The sequence below is a fragment of the Cinclus cinclus genome, chromosome 22, assembly GCF_963662255.1.
Source record: "Cinclus cinclus chromosome 22, bCinCin1.1, whole genome shotgun sequence".
NCBI classification, from domain to species: domain Eukaryota; kingdom Metazoa; phylum Chordata; class Aves; order Passeriformes; family Cinclidae; genus Cinclus; species Cinclus cinclus.
The window spans coordinates 4633054-4658929 of record NC_085067.1 but is presented as its reverse complement, the minus strand read 5'-3'; the positions used below and the strand labels follow the sequence as shown (position 1 = coordinate 4658929).

At 51.0% G+C, this 25876-nt stretch overlaps 1 protein-coding gene across 1 annotated transcript in view; it reads right to left on the bottom strand.

Moving 5' to 3' along the window:
* Positions 1 to 25876, bottom strand: part of SMG6 (SMG6 nonsense mediated mRNA decay factor) — a 105440-nt gene that overhangs the window by 68777 nt on the left and 10787 nt on the right. Inside the window, exons 9-10 of the mRNA XM_062506834.1 lie at positions 13314 to 13375; positions 9611 to 9756 (exon numbers count right to left, since the gene is read on the bottom strand). Of these exons, the coding sequence (XP_062362818.1) occupies positions 9611 to 9756; positions 13314 to 13375 (208 nt within the window). The remainder of the gene's footprint in view (positions 1 to 9610; positions 9757 to 13313; positions 13376 to 25876) is intronic.

Here is a 25876-nt window from a genome sequence, read left to right as displayed (position 1 = left end):
CCAGGATTACACTAATTTCCAAGGCCTAATGGAGTCCAGCTGTGATGGGGAGGCAGCGCTGCAGTAGTACAAAGACCTTTGCACGTTGGTGCAAACTTGTACAATGCTCAGCACATCCACACACAAAGCCCTATAAAAAGGATGCACTGCAGCGGGATATTTTTAGTCTTGACAATACAGCCCTAAAAATACGACTTTGCTAATACATCACTACAGAAATATTCCCAGTGTCCATTCAGGAACGGTTTAAAACATTTATTTTTGTTTCCTTATGCAATGGTCAGAGAGGAGGGAGAAAATAGAAACTCATTGATAAGAGGAAACGAGAGAGACATGAAAAATTGAAAACTACCTAAAAGCTCATGGAGAGGTTTATTTTATTAGTTCTTAATAAATATCTTGCAGATTTCCTCAGGAAATACACCAGATCACATGTAAAATAGTTTGGTACTGATGTCAACTGTGTCAGCATATGAAATCTATTAGGGTGAAGCCACAGCAGGGTGATCAGCGTGCTGAAAAACTGCACGGCACTGAGGCAAAGGGGGGTGGGGGGAATCTCACGGCCCTTCCAAATTCTTCGAGAGGTAAAAAAGTCAGCCAAGACGCAGAGAGAGAGAAAAAAAGATCCCACATCCTGCTTTGCGCTGCCAGCAATGTGAAGTGCCCAGAGATTAATTCTATGTCTGGCCTGGAAATGTGACTTTAAAGCATTGGAGGGAGCGGGGAGGAGGAGGAGGAGGAGAGAGGAACGAGAAGGCCAGGAGAACCGGGACTGGCACCGTGCCACCGACCCCCCTCCCGTCCTTCCCAAGCCGTGTTTCAAGGCAGACAGCAGTAAAGCCCAACAGACGGCAGCTCCCGGGGCTGCCAGGGCCTCGCACCAGCTGGGGCGCGTCTCCTGCTCCCCGTGCAGATGGGCCAGGGAGCATCACTTCCGCTGCGCCTGCTTTTCGAGCCACCCGGGCCCATGTGGCCGCCTTTGGCCGCTCTCCGCCACGGCCCCGAGCGCGCTTGGGGCCCCCCGGGTGGGACGAGCTCTGCTCCCAGCACCAGGCACGAGGGTTGTCAGCCCTTGGCTCCTCGGGCTGAAGGGTTTATGCTGTTCCCAAGCCGCCTTTGGCAGCCGGAGCCTCGTTCTCCATCCCCGTGCCATTACCCGGGGAGCAGGCGCTGCTTACGCAAGACGCCCCGGCTTCGCTCCCGGGGCCGGTGGAGAAGCACCGGGAGTTCACTGAGCCAGGGTCAGGGGGACAGATGATGCCACCAGGGATGGGAGAGGAGGAATGGAGAAACTTCACCGCCAAACCCATCCCCATGGGTATCTCCTTCGCCTTCCACAGCGACATGCTCCTGTCTGCTTCTCTGGGGTGGGACCTGAGAGGGCAGACAAATCACTTGTGCCCTCTGTGTGTCACCCACCAGGCAGCCCAAAGGCCATGACCAGCCACACTGACCAGCATTAATAATGACCCTTCCATTAGAAATGGGCCGTGTGCTTTCAGTGCTGTCATTCAGCTGGGGTTAAACTGTGCTGGTCAGTGAAGCTGGATTGAGCATCACACAGCCAGGGTGACACCTGAAGGTCACATCTTCCTCCTGACTGTCACTTAGTACAGGCAAAGCCAGTTCTGTGCCGCCAAGAACCTGTTGCACAGCACACACAGCTTAATTAGGGAAAACAAAAGATCTCCACACCTAAACCTGTGTGCAGTCACCTCCTCAGATACACTCAAGAGTAGAAATACAGCCCTGGCTGTGCGGCCATTCCTGATCTCAACATTAAGGCAAGAAGAGATCCCAACAAGACCCCCCAGCACCGGGCACAGGATTCCCAGAGGGACTGCAGCCTGTGAAAAGAGGAAGGCAGGATGGAGCTGCCAGGGGATGAGCCCATGGGGAAGCCCCTGGGAAAGAACTACCCTCACCGAGCTGGCAGGCTCCACCCAAACTTGCACGGGGCATGGGGCAGGCAGCCCTCCCTGCCTACACCTGGGAGGTTATAAAACAGCCCCACAAGCTCAATCAGGAGTTTTACAACTTCACAAAGCAGCATAATTAGCCTAATTATACAGTGTTCTCTCAGAGAATTAAACAGAAATACAGTAATTGACTTGGTGCTGCTTAAAAGCATGAGGAAATCAAAGGTGCAAGGCACATTAAAGAATCAGAAATATCTCTTCAAAAGCAAAAGGACTTCCTGTCATACTGCAAACATCTAAAGCTTCAACAAAGCTGCTGCACCTGGTGCACCTCACTCTGGCTCCCTGGCACCCATCTTTCTCCACCACCAAAGCTGGGGAGATGCAGAGACCTGGGACAGCTGCCTCAGCACCTCCTTTCTTGTTCCACAGCAGGACAGACAGACACAGTGTGCCACTGCTCCATTTCCTGCCTTTCATTTTACACAGCAACGCTGTTTCTTCATCCAAATAGTGGTTGGATTCAGCATTTGCAGAGCTGGCCATGCCTCAGAACCATAGCAAAGCCTCTCCAACCTCACCTCACCTGTCACTGACTCTGTCCTGATTTGCTGCTTGGGCTGCTGAAGCTTGGCTCTAAAGCAGACTCAGGCTTTGTGTTTACAAATCATTTCCCCTCGATTTGTTGCCCTGAAATGAGATCCCGGTATCACCTCATGGAACAGCTTCAAGGGCAGATGTCAGGATATGCTTGTGTGACAAGCAGACCAGGCAGAAACCCCCAGCAAGCTCATCCAACACCACTCGGTGGGGACTTTGCTGCACTTGAGCTGGAGGGCAGGAGTGGAGAGTCTGACACACCAGCAAACACTCAATTTTGCTGGAAACCTTTCCCTTCCTTGCCACAAAGCTCTGCTCAATCTTTTGCCTCCCAAGCCAACGTCTAGATTTCAGAAACCTGAACTGCCAGTGGAAATTCCCTGCAGCGCGTTGATTATTGCATCTCCTGCTGGCACTTGTGGCAAGGGGAAAAAAAAGTCACATGGCTTTCTGGACACACGTTTCACTGAGGAGTCTTGCATCAGAGGGCAGAAGCCAGCAGCCAGGAAAATAACTCCAATTACGGTAAATAAATCCCCAAATATGTGACAATCTGCCTTTTAAACAGGAAACAGAGGGGAATAAGCAAAGGAAGACTTTGGTCTAAACATTGCTGCCACCAGCCTCAAGAGCCCAAGAGCAAGACTCTGAAGACACGTCTGGGCCAGAATTATTTTACCTGAACTTTACTGATGTGTCTCAAGTCCGAGACAGCTTCCTTCCCTGAAGGGAAAGGCGCCGACAGTTCCCAGCAACTGTGCCAACCTGCAACACTCCCAATGGCTCAGAGGAGAAACCCTGGAGGGTCAGCTGCCATCTCTGGACACGTACATGTCCCTTAGGAGGCTCAGCACAGGAAGCTGTGTGGCTCCTGAGATGAGCAATGCAGGTATCACTCCCTGCAACACTTCAACCCTTCCTCCTACTCACACATCTCAAGGTCGCAGTTGTGTGTGGATACAGGAGTAGCAGATATCACTAAACAACAGGTTCAGCATAAAAGCTCTTTGCCAAGGCAGTGACATAAAAGAGCCAGCTTGCTCAGAAGCCTCAGTGCAAGGCATGCAGCAAGGGGAAGGATGGACACCAGAATCACTCAGCCCTCCTCTGGGTTTCCTCCCCTAAATACCACTGAAGCACAAAGAAAATATAAGCAGCAATGTGAAAGGAGGGGAAGGATAAATTAAACATCCAGTTCCTCTAAACTTAAGGCCTTGGGAAGTGTAATGTCTTAACACCACCTCGCTAAAGGCAGCACTGCCCAGTCTCAGAGGGAAAGTCACACAGCCACTGCCAGGTGCAGCTGCACACACCTCTGTCCACAACTGCGTACATCAACCACAGCCCCAGCACCCAGAGAAAGCCAGATGTCAAAATGCTCAACTCCAGCCTCCCTGCATCAAGTGGGCTTTGCACTACAGACCGAGTCCCCCAGGCAGGTGGAGGGACCTCGGGCTCTGCTCTCAGTGGAGCACAGGGCTGCAGATGCTCAGTGTCCCCTGACACAGCCCTGCAATGTGACAATCTTCATCAGCCTCCTGGTTGTTTAGCCCAAAGGTGTCAGCCCACAGCTGAAGTGTGTACTTACCACACAAAGAGGAAAATTCAGAGAAAAGGACTGAGTTCTAGTCCCCAGACAGGGAAAGATCAAGTTGCTTCTGCTGCTATCTACAGCCTGAGGTCTATTAAGCTTTCTTTTGTGCCTAATTTTAAAACTCCACCAAACCGAGGCAGTTACCCACAACACTGCTTTATTTCTGAACTCGGGCAAAAAATAACTGGACTCTCATGCATTCGACTCCCTCCACCTTTTGTCAACTCTGTCATAGAAGATGTGGTTAGAGCTTCATGAGAAGACATCGAGATAAGGCTGCCACAGGTGATCAGAAGTTGCTTCCTCTGAGCCTCTTCTGATGCTGCAGTCAGCTTTTTGAGCAGAGCTGGGTCCGACTGGCAGAAATGAGCCTGTGGCAGTGGTCAGAGCTGAGGCTCTGCTGAGGACAGACACCACCAGCCTCTGCATCATCTCTGTGGATATTTTAAGGTCTCAGGCTGCAAGCCTGAGCAGGTGTGGTCAGCAAAGCGAGACCTGCTGTGCCCGGCACAGGGTTGTGAGTAGGGTGGGATAGCAGCAGAGCTGGCTGCTGGTTACCACAGCACAGCCTCATCCCAGGGCTCTGACCCGTCTTCTCCAATAAAAATGAGAAGTCCTGCACCTGCTTAAGTGCTGCAGGGCATTTGCACTGACCTACAGATCTTCCTTTGTGTGCTCCAAAACCTGGGCAAGATCCACATCTCAAGCTGGTGTCGGCGATCAAGGAGCAAGCAGGGCCACGTGCCTTAGCAAACTCTTGCAGTCACAGCTGTGTGACAGCAGCTCCTCTCTGAGCCAGGCAGAGTGTCTCCAACCCCTGCAGCACGGACCTGCTCGGCCCTGAGGACGCTGGTGGCAAAAGCCACAGATAGTGCTCTGAAGCTGCTGCTGTGAAAGCTCCCTTTCTGCACAAGACTTCAAGGTTTCCCAGCTGACACCACCTTGCACAGAGAACTCAACCATGTTCCCCTAAAGAAGACAGACGCAGGGTCTGCAGAGCAAAGCCCAGCCTGCCCCTGCCACACTGAGCCCTCCTCACAACCGACATGAGCACAGTCCCTCTGCCAGGGCACAATTAGTAGGTTCTCCTCCTCACCCGTTGCCCTTGGCAGAGCAGATGTCCTGTGCACGGGTCACCCTGCCCAAACTACCATTTACCACTGCTTTCCCACCTTCCCAATCCTCAGCTAAAGCAACGCACTTGGCCAGACCCTCCCCGTGCCTCTGTGCCCTGACTCTGCTCGGCCCTAGGGGATGCAACTTCATTCCCTACATGTGCTGAGGATGCACATATGGCAGCCCCCTCCCCTCTCCGCTTCCACCTAAGCCCGACCTCCTAACAACCTCCACACGGCACAACGCGACCGGCCGAGAGTGCCAGAAGGCATCCAGGTGCTGCAGCCTGATGCTTCACACCCACAGCCAGGCAAATTTGCTGGGATTTCCGGGAAGTGTCTCTAGGGTGCCCCGTGCTGCTGCACCCCCACCTTGGTGCACGCTTGTTTGGAATGCGGGGCCGTCGGGAGTGGGGGGGGCTTGGGGGGAGAGGGGAAGTTATTCTGGTGGTGGCCTATGAATAACATCCAGTGATTTATAGGAAGTATAATCCAATAATACAGTAAAATAAAACAGTGTGTCTGAGATGGGTTTGATTCCAGGAATTATAAAACAAATTATTAAAGAGAGAGAGAAAGAAAAAAGCCTCAGAGAGGCCAGATCGGAGTAAATTGGGCACAGATGGGCTGGGAGGGGGCTTCTCTCTCCACTCACCGAGATGCCCCTGCCGCAAGCACGGCTTCAATTAGTCTTTTCAGAAACCAGAGTTTTATTTCCCCAAATTACAGAATTAAAAAAAAATTAAAATTCTTGGAGTGTTTGTGGTCGGGATAAAGGGATCCAAACTTCTCTGTGAGTTGGTTGTGCAGATGGCTACCAAACTGTTAAAACGGGCCACCCCACTACGGTCCCGCCCCAGCCAAAGCCCAGGATGGCCCAAAACACTGGTTAGTTCACCTATGTCCCACCCTGGAAAGCACCAGCAACTGCAAAGCTCTGCCATGTAGAGCGGCCACCTCTCTCTGCTTCCCTGCCCCGGGTGGGCACTCCTTGTCCCATGGGTTTGAGGCCTGCAAGAAGCCTTTTCACACCTGAAGTGCTCCTGACAGGAGGCAGCCAGGTCAGTGGGACCCTCACTGGCTGCACGCCTCTCTGGACAAAGTAGGAACACACAGTTTGATGCTGAACAGCAGGGGATGCACTTCATGTGGGAATTCTTTGGCTTCCTCTGTGAGAGAAAACAACAGATCCAATTCATCTCCCAGGATCTTCCCAGTGCTGCCCGGTTGCACAGGCAGCTGAGACCAGCTCCAGCGTGCCTGGTGCTGTCCCTGGGGACAAGCACGGCTCAGCTGCACTGGGCACGGGCAACAGAGCCCTGCCTGTGCTCACCTGAGCCCTGGCACCCACTGCAGGGTTCAGGTAACCACAGCAGTGACCTGTGTGGGAGGAGGATGTGAAATGCCACATGCTGCTCACAGCTGGCTGGTTTGGAAACCAGTTTAAACACAGCACAAAAAAAGTCACCCTGTCAGAAAAGCACATGGTGACCTTGTGGTTGGTTGGTTTATAAAAAAGTGGCAGTGGCTGGGAGCAGAGACACAGAGGACATGTCACAAATCCCATAAGGGGACACGTGCCAGGACAGGGGCACTCCTGAGGGGTCACGGCCAACCCGCATCACAGCAAAAGGAGTAAAAAAGCAAAGAGCAGCAGATATAAACTGTTCTGCATTGAGTCCCAACCTCCCGTGCTGCCCATTGCCTCACTGAAGGTCAGGGACAGACCAAACACAAGCCAAAAATGGGAGAAACTGAGGCTGAGATGGGGCAGGTTTGTGTTTGGTGCAAGCCTGACAAAGAGGGAAGACAGGTGCTTAACACAGCATTTAATCGTTAGGTTTCCTTTTTCTTAATACCTGACTCTTTACTTAAAAGTTCTTATTTAGGAGTTAAGAATTTCATATAATTCCCCCCAGTATGTCTGTTATACCAGTGACACTGCACCATGACTGCCAGCACCACTGGATCTCAGCACCAGGGACTTGTAACACACCAGACATGGAGTAACAAGCACATTTCCAAGTTTCTCAGGGGTAACTGGGGCTCCAGGGACCTGGAAATACACAGCAAGGAAGGGAGGGAGCATCTATCCCTGAAAGGAACACTCCTGGATATCAGGGAAGAGAGCCCCAAACCCACGGATCTCCTCCTGCTACTGCAAACTGAGCGTCAGGCCTGTGTGATGGGAAGGACACAGCCACGCTCTGCTCCCAGATTTGCAGGAGGATTTCAGTAGGAGGAGATCTCCAGAGGCTGTTTGGTCCAACTACGAAGTTAGATCCAGCTCTGTGGAGTGGACACAGCCAGGCTCTGACTACAGCTGGCTCCCCAGCAACGCTTCCTGGCAATTTGGGATGCAGGCAGGGTGGGACTGCTCCCTGTGTCCCGCCAGCCTCCCACAGCCCACAGGGGTGGCTCAGCCCCCTGGCTCCTGCTGCTGTCCCTGCTGCTGCAGCACAGGGAGGTGATTCATGTGCTGGGAAATGGGAACCCGCACCTTCCCGACAGCGTTCCTGCCGCGCACTCCCACCAGGCTCTGCCCACAGCAGCCCACACACCCGGGAGTGAGCCAGCACCCTTGCTCCATGCAGGGTACTCCATAATCATTCCAACATTCCTGCCTTCCTTCTGAACTCCAGACCCTTTGCTGTTCTGCTTTTGATTTCCATCTGCACCCAGCTCTTCCCAGTATGGCAGTGTCGGCAGCGAGCCCAACCTGTGCTGTGCCAGCACTCGGCGTACGAGCGCTCCGACACCACCGGGGCATTTGTGCTGACAGCAGGGTTTGCTTTGCCAGCAACACTCTCAGCATATTTCAGGGTCACCAGAGCAAAGAGCCCTTAGGGAAATCCCCGAAGGGCCCTTGGCATCAGACGGCAGCCATGGTGCCATCCAACCTGCAGGCATTCCACGAGCACCGCCACCTGCTCCGCACGCCCCGGCAGGAACAGGTTTGCTTTCTCCAGAGATCTGAAAACTGGGAGCAGCTGGCAGCTACCCACACAGGAGGCAGAAAACTCTGAGAATACTTATTTTTCATGAGATAAAAAGCACTCCCCCTCTGTCACTCACACACATCCACAACTCGGCTATGGATGGACGAGCACAGCCCAGTGGTTTGAGAGCTGGGATTGCTTCCAGCTCTGCCACAGGGGCTTGCCATCCATCCCAGACAAATCTCATCCTCTCCTCCCACCCGCTGCTGTCTGTGGCACAGACACCACTATTAATTCACCTACCAAGGGTATTATCAATATTATGAATACAATAATTACTGTCACACAGAGGCATTTGCTTATAATCACAAAGTACTTTGGAGCTCAAAGATAAACACACCATCGTTGGCTGGCATCTGGCATCAGCGAGGGCACGGCTGCCTCGCCAGTGGGATTTGACAGCTCCCTCCAGGAGAGGAGAGTACCTGCAAGGCAGGCACAGTGCACAGGAGCCACTTCCCAGCCCTCTGGTTGGTGCTGGTTTGCTCCATCAGCTGATCTTGGCCACCGACCACCAGCCTGACCAATGGCCAACTGGCTCACAAGGGAGGGATCTTCCAGCAGCAGCTCTCTGGGGCTCAGCCTGATCGCCCACATGCTGGCCTTAGCTGAAATCTATCAGCTGGAGGCCTTAATCTTTGGGATCTAAATCCCAAGGCATCAGGATGTGAAACGCTGCTTCCTCCCACCCAGGGAGAGCAGCTCCATCCCTGCTCCCAAATTCACCGCTCAAGCAGACCTGGGTACCTGCTGCTGAGCTTATGTTACAGGGGACACAGGGAAAAATACAGTCCCTGGAATCATCGTTTTAAACGATGAAGATGAAGTGAAGAGGCTCTAGTTTGGTGGTGTGTCTGTTGCCCAGCACATTAAACTTGTCAATGGTAGAGACCATCCAGGCTGCTGGGTGGATGGAGGAAGTGAGAGGAAGAGAGTAGTTAACACTAGATCTGTGCTGTTCTCTGCATGAACATGGGGCACAGCCTCCAATCCAGTGTTTCAGAGAGTGGCATCACATCCCCCACCCACCTGCATGGACACAGGCAGCCACAGCTGAGGTCTCAGACTGTCCCAGCCCTTCTGGTGCCAGCACAGGCACTAAGCAAGGCCCAGCTTAAACACTGGGAAGGCAGAGCCATAAAGCAGTGTCTTCCTTCTGTGCTATGACTCAGGCTCCAGGGGGATGTGATGCCTCTTCATTCCTCAGACACCTCAGCCAAGGCCAAAGCCTCTCCAAAGGCCCAGCCAAAGTCCCTTTGTGTTGACACCCACAGGCATCCAAGCACCACTCCCACCTCCCCATCTGGTGTGTCCCCCACCCTTCCCCACATGGGGAGTGGCTGATCCCCATCCAGTTTCCCCTCCAGCAGCACGTGGTACCTTTGGGCTGGGAGTTGTACACTGCAAACATGTTGATGGCCACGAGCTGGAGCATGCGGGTGCTTCCGATGGGAGGGGGGCTGTGCTGCAGCAACACCTGGAACTCCCTCAGGACCTCCTCGGCCACTGCAGGGAAAGTCTCCATCCTGCAGACAGAGAGAGAGGCTGTAGAGAGCAGGCTGTGCCCTGAGACGTGGGGTGGGAGGTGGGCATGGCTCATGGCTCATCTGGGGAAAGGGAAGTCCCTGGGGTGCTGTCTCCCAGCCAGAAGTTGTGGGGAATTAAGTTGTAGGCTGCTTCCTTAGAGAGGGCAGTGAGGGATTGCTCTGTGACCGACAGGCAGCATTCTTTTGGCAGGAAAACACGGCCTTTATGAGTCATTTCTGACCAACCATTTTCTTCTACTGACTTCTACCAATCTGGGAGAGGTGCCAAGGGGCCAGCAGCTCACTTGGACCAGGAGCAGCCCATGGGACTCCCAAGGCTGCAGCAAAATGCACACACTGGTGCCACATTGCGGATGTGGCAATTCCAGTGCGTTGAATGCTGGCCAGAGCATGCTTCCTCCAGAACTCCTCGCTGCAACATCAGATCCCATGGCACCGAGCCCTGTCTCCCCCAGGCTGCACACTCCCTAGCACTGTGATTGAGCCCCTAAACTTCATCACTTCGAGCCCCACAGGACAGGGACTCTCTGACTCGTGGAGCTGCTGACAGTGTCAAAGCTGGAGCGGGTCCCTGCAGCCGCAGCGCCGCTGTTGCGCGTCAGGACACAGCAGCCCGCGGCTGCAGGGCCACGGCTGGGGATGGGGTGAGCTTTCAACACCACTCACAAGCACCCACGGAAATCTGACACCTTTATCCTGCTCTTCATCGCTGAGGGAATTAGCTGAGGTCACTTATCAAAGCTGTTGGATCCTCAGCAACCTCCCAGCTGGGGTGAAAACATGAAATTATTGCAAAGAGCGCAGTCAAACCCCCAAAAATGACCGAGGTTGGCCACAACAGTCCTCGCCTGGTGTCCTATGAAGATAATTTTATAACCAAGAAGCTGCCCAAAACCTTGGGAACTACTGAGGGGCGAGACTCTCCTGTCCACTGCCTCTTCTGCAGAGTTTGCTGTATTGATTCTTGCTCCTAGCCACAACCAGACCCAGCAGACTAAGATCTCCCAGAAAGTGCCCACACCAGTTATCAGTGATATTATCAAGTGCCCACATGGGAATGAGAGAGCCAAAACCCACAGAGGGTGAGGCATCTGGAGGTGGGACAGACGACCTTGGGGGCCTCCACAGCAATTTCCTCTATCTTCCCCCCAAGAGATTCAGATCCTGTGATATTACCACAGGCTAGATTAATGAGCCACTTCTGGTAACCCACACGGGCAATTCTGCTGGGCTTCCCCAACAGACTTCAGGACAGCGACAGCTTTATTTTTAAAGACAGAAATGGCTTTCTTCTTGGCCATATTTCATGAGTGCTTTTCACCACCCAGGTCTGCCTACCAGCAGGGGTACCCTCTCCCTGGGCACTGTTTGTTGGAGCAGTTCAAAGTCTCTGTTACTTTCCCCAAAACATGGGCTGGAACAAATAGTCTCCGTGTAGTTTGTAGCTGTGCAGAATGAAGCAGCTCTGTCACTATAAATGCACTGCTTTCCCTGCAAAAGGCAACTTCCCTGGATTTGGGGCACAGCCAGAAAATTAGAGCAAACTGATTGCTTCTAAAGACTTCTTAATTTTGAGAAATCTCAGACTACATCCAGTGTATCCAGCAACATTCTCCTAGGGCAGACAGCACTCTGGGGATGAAGGAGCCTTTTGCAGGATGGGTTGTTACTGAGGAGATGAAGATTATTGCCATGGAATTACAACAAGAAGGAGTGAGAGCTTCCTCAGCTACACCACCTGTGCTTTGATACCACAGCACATCTGGAACAGCATGCAGTAACCCCACTGAGCTCAGAACCAGCAGGTCAGGAGCCGAGCGGAAGCTTTTAATAAACTGCTTACCTGTGGTTTTAGGAGCAAGAGTCCAATTAGGACAACATCATCTTTTCCATATTTTTTCCAGACAAATCACTAAAGATTCTGCCCAAAAAGGACTTGGCTATTCCTCACCTTTTACCTATTTTAAGCACAGAAGCTGTTTAGCAGGGCTGGATGATTTTCTCTTCCTGTGTCATGGTATTACTTTCTAGTTCCCTTCTAAGTACTTCAGGGCATATTGTACCATTAAACATACTTGGGTTTTCTAAATGACTGTCCTGGGAAGCAACTGCCTGAAACGCTGCATCTTAATTTCACAAAAGTCTCAGGAGCCAAATGTGCAACTGATCTCTGCTACATCCCCATTAATCCCCTGCTGGCATCCGTTCAACCGGAGCTCGACCGCGAGCGCGGCCCCACAGCGCTGGGGACCAGCAGCTCCCCGGATGCTCTGCCCTCCAGCACACACCCTGCACTTCCCAAACCTTCTGTGGGCTCTGGCAGTTCTCCTCCTCTTTTCCTGCAGCCAGGAGGACACCCAGATTTGCCTCAGCCCGGTGCCCATGAGTGGATAATCAGTGCCTTGTGACTCAAGGAGAGATCAGCAGTGACCCTCAGATAGTTGGGTCTCCAAATCACCAGTCCCTGCTTCCCTGTTTTTTGGGAAGGGTCCAAAGTGCCCCTCCTGAGTGGTCACCCCTATAAGCACTGGACACAGCAAGTGCTGAGGTGCTGCTGTGTGGCAGGATCTGAACTGCTCCCAGCAGGGACAAGCTGCTGCTTTGCACCCACAAAGCCTGGAAAAGGCCCTCAGTCCTGTGACTTGTAGCCAGCAGTTCCACAGGAGAATGAAGGAGCCAACAGAGCTCAGGAGACCCTGGCTGCTTCCGAGGCACTGGCAGGCTCAGGCAGAGACCACCACTGCCAGAGACCCACATGGGGTCTCTCCTCACCAGCTGCTCCCACAGAGCGAGGACCAGTCCAGACCTGGAGCAAAGGCAGCTCACTGGGAAGCCCATCAGCTGCAAGGCTGAGCTCTGCCCTCGGGGTCATAAGGGTGTCCCCTGGGCTGGAATCTCAGCCCAGGCCAGGATCAGGCTTGCTTTGCTTCATGGGGAGCTGTTCAATTACTTGAAACCCATTTCTGACAGCCACTGCCAAGGGTACTTTGTACAAACCAGTTCCCACAGCCAGGGCAGCTCTCAGCTACAGGGCTTTCATCGAAATGGCAGAAGGAGATGAAGGGCAAGGTTTGTTTTGCCATGCTCTGGAGGGCAGCTTTCAGCCTGCACATGGATCTGTCTCAATGGCTTTGTGATCCTCACAGGCCAACAGCCACTGAGAGCTCCAGGAGCCACCTTTGCATTGGATGAGGGCAATGGAAGAGAGAGGGGTTAAACCCAGAAGTTCAAGGTGATAGGAGAGAGAGAAAACAGCCTCTAGACTCTCCTGTGTGTGTGAACCATCTGAGCTCAGCTCCTGCCAGAGGGTCCTGGTGCATGGGCAGGAATGGGGTTTGAGGTGGGGGAAAGGAAAAGCCCAAGCTCCAACCAGTGTGGATTGGAGGGCGGGTAAGGAGAATAAGAACCAGGAGGCCAGGCCTGCAAGAATTCACACCCTGTGCCCTCAGCTCCAAACACAGCTTAGTTGCTAACAATATTAAATTCCAAAAAGACTTGTAATGTAGGAAAATAAAATAAACATCCTGCACACTTACCCAATCCTGGTAAACAGCTTCCCATGGGCATGGAGAAAACTGAGGATGAACCTTTTGTTCAGCTGCATGGGAAAAAAAAAGGGAAAAAAAAACAGAGGAGAAAACAATTAAACTCTCTCCTATTTCCTGTGAATTAAGAATGTCCCCAGTGACAGAAGAACCTGGCCTGGATACTGGGGGTGGCACTGGAGATGGGAACCAAATGGACATGCCCAAACTCTTACAAACATCATGCACAGAGGCAGAGGCAAGTGCCAAACAGCTGGAGCTGGAACTGGAGCTGGGAGAGGCGATGGAGACACAGCACCCTCTGCCGGGTCCTGTGATCCTGCACAGAGCTGCTGCACCCCGGGAGCCCCAAACCACACACCCTGGGCACCCCAAACCCAACACCTGCACCCCCAAACCTGATACCTGTACTCCGGGCACTACAAACCTGATACCTGCACCCCAGGTACCTCTAGGCAAAGCTCTCCTCCACCCTGTCTCACCAACTCAAAACTTAGCACAGCCTGGGGGGTCCTGGAAAAGGAGCCTCCAAAGGCAGCATTCCCCACTAGCACTCCCATCGATGGAAAAACACAACCCCAAAACCAGGAGCAGCAGCCTGTTCCATGCTCCCGACTGTGTCAGAGGCAGAGCAGCAGCTGGACAAGGCAGAGACAGAGCAGGATGTCCTCCCCAGCACTTTTCTGCAGAGCAGCCAGCACAGAGAGCTCAGCAGCAGCACTCACACTTGTTTGTGCCCTGCCCGGAGCAGCTTCCAGAAGCAAAGGAGGATTGGGGGATTGCTGCACCCCCCCCATTCATCTGGTGTTAGAGACAGTGTTCAGATGTGCCAGCAGAGCCTCTGACCCTGCATTTTGAACAGCTACTGAACTGCCCAGAGCAGCTGTGGATGCCCCATTCCTGGAAGTGTTCAGGGCCAGGATGGATGGGGCTCTAAGCAATCTGCTCTAGTGCAAACTATCCCTGTCCCTGGCAGAGGGGTTGGAACTAGATGGTCTTTAAGGTCCCTTCCTACCCAAACCATTCCATGATTTGGTGGACACGGAGCTAAGGGAACACAGGGGAGCTGACTGTAGCACACAGTGTGAAGGCAGCTTCCTGCCCTGCTTTGGTCCCCTGACTCCAAAACCTGACTTGAATAATTACTTACTACTGCTCCAGGCCACCTCAGCTCGCTCAGCACAGCTCTGGGCTTTCCCAGTCCTTATCTCTACGACTCTGAGGACTGCTGTAGTGGGCAAGCACTCCTTCAGCCTGGCCCTGGGGGTGGCTGTGTCACAGCAGGAGTGGACTGGCCTTGTTTTTACCTTCCCCAGAGCAGGAGGCTTTCCTCTCTCTCCTGTGCCTGCACAGCCTCAGCGTGCTGAGAAAAGCCAGGCCCCGAGTGCTGCGAGGGAGACGCTGACCAGGAGTGACCCAGAGCACCACCATGCTGCTCCAACCCACCCAGGGCTTTTACAGCTTCAACTCCCCCACTTCCATTCACAGGAGGAAGATAAGATTACCTGGCAGGGCCGCGGCAGTGCCCAGCCAAGAGCTGGGCACAAGCCAGAGGATGCAGGGCAGGCACTGCCCAGTGCCTCCCGAGCTTTCTGCCACGCCTGGCCGCAGGGGAGAGCTGTCACTGGCATCCCAGCTCTGGTGACACCTCCCAGCCCCATTTGCTATGCCCCTGGGCTCAAGCCATGACTGATGCCAGCTGCTCTGCACCTCCAGTGAGGTGTAATTAATCCGGCTGCGCTCCCGGAGGATCCATGCAGGAGAATGATGCCCTGCTGCAGAGTCGCTCCTGGGCCATGTGCGAGTTTAAACATAAAACCTGTCTCATAAAACAAGCCAGACCAATTAAACTGGCCCCCGCAGCAAGGGGTTCTTGCTTACTCACTATTTTACTGCTGCCCTAAAGAGCCCTTTCCACTAGAACTCAACTTGATTTGCCACCATTTTATTAACTCTGCAGATGGAATCCAGAAAAGACTGGGAATACTGGGACAGCACAGCAAAGCCCTTACTCATTCTGCCAGTAAGTTTGAGTATAGCTGATTCTTCACCTTAGGACACTGATAATTGAGAGCTTGAAGCCTTTAACAGGTCTTTCTTTTTTTTTTTTTCTTTTTTTTTTTTTTTTTTTTGGTAACAGCTTGTGGAGGCAAAAAGCCAGTTTGTGACCAGCTCTGGCTGAAATCACAGACCCTGACACAGACACAGCCTAAGAAACCTAAGGAATCACAGCTCCCAGCTTGGAGCAAGAGCCTTGGTGGGGTGGTGGGCAATGCTCTGCCTGACCAACGCTCTGCAAGACCCTATGCAAGAGCTGGAGGAAGGGGTCCATGCTCTGCATCCTTTCAGGGGGAATATGGAAAAGGAGATCATGGCCTAACCCATCTCTACTGGACAGCAACACTCATGGGCAGGCTGCAGGTGGGGGAAAGAAGAAATTAGGGCAGAAATTTTCCTCCAAGGCCCACGTTCACCCACAGCCCCAGGAGTGAGCTGCAATCCCCACACTTTACTGACAGCAGGGGAAAACCAAAATTCCCCACCTTGAATGGAAAGTGACACCCAGCAGGGACATGCCCAGCGTGTGCTAACAGACACCCAGCTCCAGAAGGGCTTGTCAGGACATTGGCTTCACCCCCATTTTCTCAGAGCAAGTTTCACACTCAGCCTTTTCACTCACAATCCCAAGGACTAAACAGTCACACTCCCCAGCAACCAGTACAGAACTGGGACAGAGATAAGTGCCTACTTATAATTGCTTTTAAGGAAATGTAATACCTGCCTCTAGGAATGAAGCATGTTTCATGCCTCTTGCCAACTTAAATCACAACCCCAGCAAGTCCAGGCAGAGCCCTGTGTGCCCCAGCACTGTGGCATCTCAAGCAGGCACCTCACACTTCTTCCACCACTTTTTCTCCCACAGCCTCAAGGTTTTGACAAGCTCATCACTCAACTTTAGACCTTTCATCTTCGGGTTCATGCTAAGGCCACGGGGCTGCTTTGAATGGGCTTTTCTCTGGATGACTGTTTCCCTACTGACTCACCTGTCCCTCAGCCCCTGGGAGCCCTCGAAGCTCCTCCCATCAAACTGAGCTTCTCATGGGGAGAGGGAAACAGCGACCTGGCCTGGCACAGAGGAGGAAGTTCTGTCACCTGCTGCTCTGCATTCACATGGTGGAGAGAAAAACTTCCCAAAAGCATTGCCAGCATGCTCACTACCCTGACAGTGCTACCATAAGACCTATAACACCTTACTGCCTTCTTCTCACTGACTGTGCAGCCCCAAAGCAGCCTCCTCCAAAGACTTCCCAAAAATGGTCCTCGTGCTGATACCAGGATGCCAGACCAGAACTCCCAGTACACTGACATTGCTGCCCTTTGTGGGCAACACTGCTCCTTGAGGCAGGAAACCAAATTTGGATCGTCCCAGTTGCTCACTTGGGAAAAGCTCATCAAGAAAAGTTTATGCAACAACAAAACTATGTCAAAAACTGAATTTTGGCCTTTCCAGCTGAAAAGCGGGCATCACCGATATGGAAGTTATGAGCATATAGTGGAGGCATTAGTTATAAAAACAAACCAGCTGTCAAGAAGAAGGGGTCCCTGCACACAGTAGTGCCTGAAGCTGAAAACAGCTGTTTCAGCTGTCATGAGTCAGCATGTGCAGACAGACTAAATCCACCTGGGAAGAAGCAACCTCACCAGAGGAAGCAGCCCAGTGCTGCTTGGGGAGCATTCACACACTTCGCCGCCAGCCCAACTGGATTTGTTGCCATGGAAGGAATCAACAGTGACTAACAACTTCTCGTGGAGCAGCTAAAAGAGCAGAGATAGCAACGAGGCTGAACAGCCAGCTCAAATCTCCTTGAGGCCGTGGGGAGCACGACCTGACAGCAACACGGAACTGCTTGGGCAGCTTCGGCAAAGGTTCGCCTTGTCTCCAGCCAGCAGAGAAGAAAGCAACATTTAACCTCCAGATACTTCACTGAGCACGTTGAAAATGGTGTCTCCCACCCCAGCACAGCAATGCTGGAAATGCCAGCAGACAGCACAGGAACAGGAGTGCCATGATCAGGGCTGGGAAGCGACGCTGCTGCCTTTGAACCCGTTTGGCTCCGGGCAAAGAGTGCACAGAGCTTTGGCACCTGAGCATCATCCCCGACTGTGAAGGAGGCACCAAATAAGGGAAAGATTCTGGAGAAACGACTCCTGGGGAAAAAGTGTTTCAAGTTAAAAATTGTTACTTCAGGTTTGGAAGTAAATTCCAGGATCTGGTCTTTATCAAGCGAAGCAAACTTTCTTCAACATCAGCAAAGCATCTGTGGAGCAGAAAGCGGTGTCAGAGTCAAAATAGGCTGCAAAAGACAAGTCCATTAATCAAGAGACCAGATGCAAAACTGCCTGTAACAAATGCTCTGTCTTCACTGGAGTGGAAGGGCCTGGAGCACAGCAGGATGTTCTCCTGAGTCTAAGGGTCTCCTCAGTGACAAGGGGCTGGGATACAGACCACAGAGCCACACAGCTCTGCTCCAAAACACGTACCACACTCATCCCAAATATTTTCAGGGTTTCTTGGGCAGTCAGGCTTTTCCAGGCACAGCTCCCTTGCTGAGAACTGTGTGAAATAACATCCAGGCACTCAAAATGTGCCACATTCTCACTCCCAACTCAAGGGTTAGATATACCGCGTTGAGATTATTCCTCTTTTTTCACAGGCAGCTATCTCAGAGCACCCACTCCAACACTGATACAGAGATTCCTGAAAAGCCCAGGATGCTGCAGTAGGCTCAACTGGCAGGATACCAGGAGGAATTTTTACTGCTACAGGTGTAACCCCACTAAAGTGCTGGTGGAAAGGGTTTTGTGCAAATGGCTACCTACATAAAGGAGACGAGACAAAAGGGCTGTTAAGATTGTCTGGCATTTTTGCAGTGTTTACAAGGTACCCACAGAGCTGTGGGCAAATTCCAGCTGGGCTAATTACCATAATCACTTCTTTTTATATACCACCTGCAACCACAAATGGATCCAGGGCTTGCCTTGGCTGCTTCTTGCCACGTGTTTAATGCAGGTTTCTGCTTAGCAGAGAAATGTCCTGCCTTGAAATGCATTCATTTCTGTGGCAGTAGAAGCAATTCCAGTGAAAATCCTGCTACTTAACATCAGACACCACACAAACGTAAAATCCAATTTGCTATGATATGGAAGAGAGAGGGAACCCTGATGCATAATGGCCTTGAGGCATAAAAAAAAATATTAATTTACAGGTACAGAGACACTGAGATACTTCTGCAACTCCCTGGTCCTTTGCAGTGCAGCAGCTCCAGGACACATCTCATGGCTATAAGAACTACAAGCCATCAATCCAGCAAGAGAAAAAGAGGAATTTAAGAAGCCCCCTGGCAAAAGCAGTGAGCTTTTGAGTTCTTCCTTCATCCCAGCAGGGAGCACGTGAGAGGAAAAATGTTAAGGAAGAAAATTATCTGCTTTAGTAACATAAAGATCAGGCTATGGTAACTTCACCTGCTCCAGAACAACTATCTGACTTGTAAATAAATTCAACATAATTTAATAACAAATTTACTAGCAGAACTTTCAACTCAATGAAAGCAGGTCAAATAGAATATTTACACGTGTGTTACTTCAACCAAGCTTGTATCTAAATTTGGTTTCCCTGAATTAGTAATATGCAACATTCTTGAAAAAATATTATCAAAAATAAACTGAATAAACTGATTCAGTAACCTCTTAAAGAGAGGTCTTCAGGGACCCTCACTGAAGTGGATGGAAAGAGGATGGTGGAGACTCACTAGCAACGTTTCTAATCAACAAAAGGAAATTCTGCTGCCAAACTGCCCGTTTGGAGCAGTAAGTAACGATGGCTACAGAACATTCACACAAGGTTTATTAAAACAGCTTCAAAATCTGGGGGTTTCCAGCATCAAATGTCACGTTATTCATCTGGCATCACATGGAAAATGAAGTCTCCAGGAGATCATGCCCAAGGCAGCTTCTCCACAAAGCCTTTAGGGACCACAGTGGCTGAATTCCCAATGCAATGTCCAGCAAAAAGGATTAAACACATCCCCTGGGTGCTTGAGCAGAGCAGGGACTGGACAGCACATTAACATCTAAATACAGCACCGTGGGGGATGACACTGAAATACTGCATCCAGCTCTAGTGCCCTTATTTTTAAAAGGATGCTGAAAAATTGGTAAGGATCCAAAAAAACAGCCATAAAAGTGATTCAAAGGCTAGAACTGATGCCTTGCAGTGAAAAATTTCAACAGCTCAATCTGTTCAGTGTTATCAAAATAAGACTGGGAGGCGATTGGATTGCTGGGTGTAAAATGCCTCTGTGGTACTTAAGAGCTCTTTACACTTGCAGAAGAGCAAAGCATGGGAACAAACTGGGAACATGCACTCTGTAAATAAGGTAAAAGCATCTCAAAAACAGTGCAATTATCACTGGAACAAACTCCCCAGGAAAAGGGTGGATTCTCAAGGCTGGATGTCTTTCTGGAAGTACTGCTTTAGCCAAACACGAGTTATTTGGCTTCATATAGGAGTAGCAGGGTGAAATTTAAGGACCTGTGATATACAGGAGATCAGACCAGATGATCTAATGGTCCCTGCTGACCATAAACTCTCTGAATCTATGCAAACACGCCAGAGAGCCCTCAGCTGAGATATCAAGTTCACTTTCGACACAAAACTTTTCACAAATTGGCTCTGGTGCTGCAGGTCGTTTAGGATACAAGCTCAGCTCTTCAAGGCTGCATCTGGTTAAGCACTGAAAGCCCAGGCAGAGCTTTGTGTGTCCAGCAGGTAAGGGGGAGGCCACATGTGCACTAGAGCAGCCCCAACCAAAAGCAGCTTATACTCCAACACTCTCACTGTTTGCCAGGAATAAACAGTGTTCACCTTCCTGTGACAGAAAACTGACACAAAGAAATGTGTGATGAATTCTGGTCATAAGAGATCAGCTGCTAAAGCAGCTCAGGGTGTTGTCAGCCTTCTTTACTACTCCAGAGTAGATTATTCATGGGGTTAAAGCACAAAGGAGGGAGATAATATGAGAAATTAAGAAGGGTGAAGACTGAAGAGATCGAACCCTGAAAGGCTTAGGATGGAGTTGGGCCAAGAGAGGAGACATTTGGACAACAGGCTGAGCAGAGACAGAGCCTTCCAGAAGGATGACAGCATTATCTCACGCAACCTTCACATCCCCACTCTTCCAGCCATGCTCCCCATCTGGGATAACAGGAGCTGCTCCCAGCCAGGCTGTGCCTCAGGCTCCCACAGGTAGTTGTCCACCCTGCTGCATCTCCCTCTCCACTTTGAATTATGCAGCAGTGAAATCTGCTGGGGAGGAAGACTAGAGCCAAGGACAGAGGAAATGACAGACTCCAGCAGGTTCCACTCCCTGATCCTCCGGAAGGAAGTTTCTTTCCTAGAACCCACCTCCACAGTGGATATGAAGCCTGTCTGGAAATGGCTCATTCAACTGTGAAGAGGAATAAACATTCCCCATGGCAGAATTAAGAGGTTTGGCTGTGGGATGCGAGGTGCCAATCTCAAAAAGTCTACAACAGACAGCAGGAAACATTGGTCTGGGCCAACTTCAGACAAAGATCAAGGTTAGACTAACAACAACAAAAAGATCTCAAGAGAAATCAGTGTCTACAGCCTTCACCCTGCTCTGGGAAATCTCCCAGCCCTGCTATGAAGATATTTTACTTCCTTTACCAGTACTGCCAATTGTGGCAGCATTCTCATCTCGAGTGCAAACCCCGCCTTCCAACACCACTGTGCAGCACCAGGATCATCAAACCCACTGCTCTGAGAAAGGCCTCGTGTGCAGCAGCAGGAGGGGGTTTGGTTGCACACAAATCCCTGCCTGATCAGCACCAGCAGGAGAGGAAATGAGGAAAGAGTGACTGACAGGGAGAGGCGGTTTCTGGATGATTGTACTTGGTTTTGGGGTATGAGAAGCTTGTTGGAACATGAAGTCTCTCTCTCCTCACCACAGCCTCTCTGAGCACAGGGATAGAGCAGAGCCCCTCACAAAGGCACAGCTCATTGATGTCCTTGTAATGCTCCCACCTCTGATCCACCACACACATTAGCACCAGATGCCTGTTTCCAGAAGGAGAACATGCCAGGGTCTCTCTCATTCAGGCAACATTAGTCCTTGCCTTGTTCCCTCGTTCTTCACAGTTAAATAAAACCACCAACTAAAAAGAAGAAGCGGGGGTGGGGGGGTGGGGGGGAAATATCAACACCAACTTCTGGAAACTGTTACAAATAGCTCAGTCTTCACTTTCTGGGTAGTGACAAAAGGTCAAGTTGTGCTGGAAAGCAACATTTGGGTTCTACATGACATGAGTGCACAGGTTGAATCGGGCTCTGCTGGGGCAGCACTGAGCATCCATGGAACATCACAAGCCTAGGCAAAGTGGAACAGCATTTTCTGGTAGGATTGCTAACAGAAGAATTGCAGCTGAGTAGGTTTTTATCAGCAATTTGAAGTGAAAACACAATTTATTTAAAAAACAAAGTGCAAGAAGGGATGGTGCACAACTGGCAGGCAAAAAAGGCCAGTGCTGAACTGCATGGCTGAGTGTCACGTCTCAAACCCAGTGAGACCAGGAGTGTGGTTTTGGTGTTTTAACCAGTTTCAACTGCAGCCTGGCACTCTTTTGCTTCCTCTGCAGAGAACTCTTCTCACTGCTGAGGGAAAGAAATCAACCTCACCACGCAAAACAAAACGGTTTGAGTAAAAATAAAGCCCCAGGGTGGTTTGGTGGCTGAGGTCATATCAGGAGGCAGAGGGGTTGCAGGCAGGGGACAGCACTCAGAAATCCTCATGCTGCCAACCAATAAAAGGAGGCAGGGCAGAGAATTAATGCAAGTCCAGCAGTTAAGAGGCTGACAAGCCTCTTTCACACGCCACCAGCTCCCCCGTGCTCAAAACAGTTTGTAAACTCTTTCCTAAACACAAAGGAAAAAAAAAACCCCAGACCTAGACCTGACCTCCATGAATGAGTAACCAAACCCAACAGCTTCCTGCAAGCTTGTGGGGGTGAGGAAAATGAGGGCAAGACAGAGGGAACTCCACACTTCTCCCTCTCAAGTCTTGCTCTGGGCACAAAGATTAAGGATGCAACAGCTCTTGCCATTCTCTCATGTGGGCGGTGGATAAAGGCCAGCAGTAAGGGAAGGCAGCCCTTAGCTGACTGCTGGTGCCTGGCACTCCCACCCCAGAGAGCATCTCTGCTTCTTCTGTTGTGCTGCAGGGGAGGCTCAGCAGGGGCTGGCAGCTCTGCAGAGGTGTGGATCAGGAGCAGGCTGGGGAGGGAAGCACTGCCATCCCCTGACAGCAAGGACAGCCCAGAACACAGCACACCACACACAGGATCACATCCAATACTAGAGAGCATCTAACTACAGAAGGGACAAACTTCCTGACACAAGCTACCCTCCTGTGACAAGGTGCTGACACTCTAAGAGCTTCTGTGTAACCCACTGGCTCCTTCTGTGAAAAAAATGCCAGGGGACATTCCCTCATGTGTCCCCTCCCTTTGGGGACACACCTACACCACTGCTCTGGTGAGGGAGATGGTTAACTGGTGTGGGAACAGCTCCAGCAGCAGCACACAGGGCATGTCCAAGCACTGTTGGGCTAATGGGTCTCATTCCCTTCCATTTCTGCACCAGCATTCAGTTTTTGGTTAAAAAAATCCTAAAAGCATGCAAAAGTCAGCACAGGACATCATGTGCAGATTGCAGGGTTACCTTTTTGGGAAGCCATGCCCCAACAGTGGGGGGAAGGCAGCAAGTCTGTGCTTTCACCCTGCCCATCTTAAACCCTGTGGTTAGCACAGCCTCAGCTGCCTGGGCTCATTTTCCAGATCACAGGCTCCTAAAATGGTCAGTTCTGAGGATTTTGCCCACCTGACACCATGGAAGGATCAAATGAGAGAGCCCTGTAGGAGCCCTGTACTTCATCCAGCAAAGATTATTCATAGGAGTCTGCAAAGAAAAGATCAATCTTTCACTGTCCTGAGTGAAACCACCCAACCATGCTGGCAGTGAGGAGAAATGCTCCCACCAGGGATGCACCAAAAATAATGAGTTCCCTAAACAGCATCTTCTCCGTGCATCTGTATGGAAGAACAACCATCATTACAGCAATACATCATTTCCACTTCTGTCTGTCACTTACCTCTAGTCATGTGTAATGGAACAGAGTAACAAGGTGAGGGGAAGAGCTGAGAGTGGAGGGAGAAGCTCTCAGAAACAGGGGTGTCTCTGGGGTATATTTGCATGAGCAGAGTTTGGCCATGCTCAGAGACACCCAGCTCACACCACAACAGCCTCTGAACAAACCAGACACTCCCAAGGAGCAGAGGCAGTGACATTCAGGCAACCTAACTCTGAACACGGGTCACTTCTGGTCCTGTGTGTGACTGATCCAAGCAAAGGACAGGCTAAAGGAGCAGAATGGCCGAGAAACTCCCACCACAACTGTTACCAGGCTAAAATGAGTTTTTATCCCTCCAGATGCAAAGCTCAAGCTCCACCAGATGAAAAACTGCATGGATTGAAAGCAGGCAGGAAAAGGAGCCAGCCCAGTCACCCAAGTGGCTGCTGCCCAAGAGGAACAAGTGCACAGAGCAGGAACAACAAACATCACCAGGGAAAAACGGATGTGAAACATGCAGGAGCTGACTGGGACAGGGACCATTTTAACTAAGGACATATAGCCTCTGTTGAGGAAGCAGCTTTGGCAGCCCCAAGGTCCTGCCCAAGCTCCTGGATGCACAGGCATTCCCAAAATTGTCTCCTGGTGGTATTTACTGCTCACTCATGGAAACTCTGCACACTCCCTGCTGCTGAGAAGAAAGTCTGGGTAAAGAAATGGAAATTAAAACCTGCTCTAAATTCCAGAGCTAATGATTCCACCCCTATTTCTCTGCCACTGCAAAGGGGCTGTTGCTCCATGGGCATCCAGCACCAGGCAAATACAAAACCTCTAACCCAGAGCAGCAGGCTGGAGGAAAATGGGAATGTTCCTGCAGCTGATGCACAGAGCTGTGACAGCAGATCTTGACTCTTTGACTCTGGCCTTTGCTTTCCCAAGAGCTGTTATGATGGCCCTACCAAACTTTTGATGGCTCTACAAGACTGACCTCTCACAAAGAGGCTAAAAGACTTAATTCTTTAATGATGATGAAGTACTCAGACATCTGGAGAGAAGTATTATTCAATTACTGGCCTGCTAAGGGAAAACCTCTCTTCCCTGATCTTAGCTGCAGCAATCTTTATTAGTGCCTGCATGCTGCGTGGTAACACAAGGAAGTGTCTACTGCAGAGCACAGGCAGCAGGCAGCAGCAATTGTGAGAACCTTAACTCAGCATTTCCTGACAGGAGTGATTAAAATCTCAAATTCAGTGTAATATTAGCACTTTCTCAAGAGACTGACAGTCCATTTGCCCTGTTTACTTTATCAATTCACAGCCTGCAGAGCAAACAGCTTACAGTACTATCAGATTTAAGATGAATACAGACCCATGGCAAATAAAACCAGTGGCAGAGAAGAAATGGCAGAGGCTCAGCTCTTCAGCTCATCAACACAAGTGCTCACTTACTCAGCCTCCTTTTTTAGCATTTTTCATTGGAATTGCACATGAAGTGACTAGATATTGCCAGGTAAAGGGTCAGCCTGGGCCCTCCTGCCCCTGCACACCCAGAAACATGCAACGTACAAGAGACCACAGAGAGCAGCCGTTCACAGAATGAAACCTCAAAAGGCTGTGGCCAAAACCCTGAGCACAAAATAGCCAGGCTGCAAGTCAAACAGCTCCTCAGCTCACTCTGAAACTGTCCCTTGTCCTGTGTGCTAGCAGTGCCAAATCCAGTGGCAGGGGAAGGGGCCAAACACAGATTCACAGCCCTCGCTGTGGACAGGTGGTGTGCTCTTCCAGTTCTGCATCTTCCTAGAAAAGGGGATGGAGCAAACTGTGAAACAGGCAGCTCTGCCAAGCCTCTACCTACAAGCACAGTGCAGGGCAAACTGCCAGCTCCACATGCTTCCTTCATCCCAGAACTGGCTGCAGTTTGAGCTGGCCTTTTCACTCTTGCCATCCCACGTTACTTACTCCAGGCTGTGGGCTCCTGACCCTGAAATAAAGTAATTTTGGGATCTTTTTATAGAGCTGCATAAGGGGAAATTAAGTGAGTCCTGAGCAGAGGTGTGTAAGCCTGTGCTTACAGGGACAGCACAAACACCAGCAGGTCCTGGGACAGCAATTGTGCAGTAGCTCCCTGCAAAGTGTGTCACATCACAGGACTGGCACCTCACCACCTGCACAGTGAAGAGTGACTACTGAGGACAGAAAGGAGCCCAAATCGATTTCATGACACCTGTAGAACAGCCAGCATCCCCACAGTCAAACCACCTGTCCCTGGGTTTGAAACAGCAGCCTTTGGCTGAAGGGTGCAAGCAGCCTCTCTCCCACACCTTGCCCAGAATGCATCCAGGCTGTT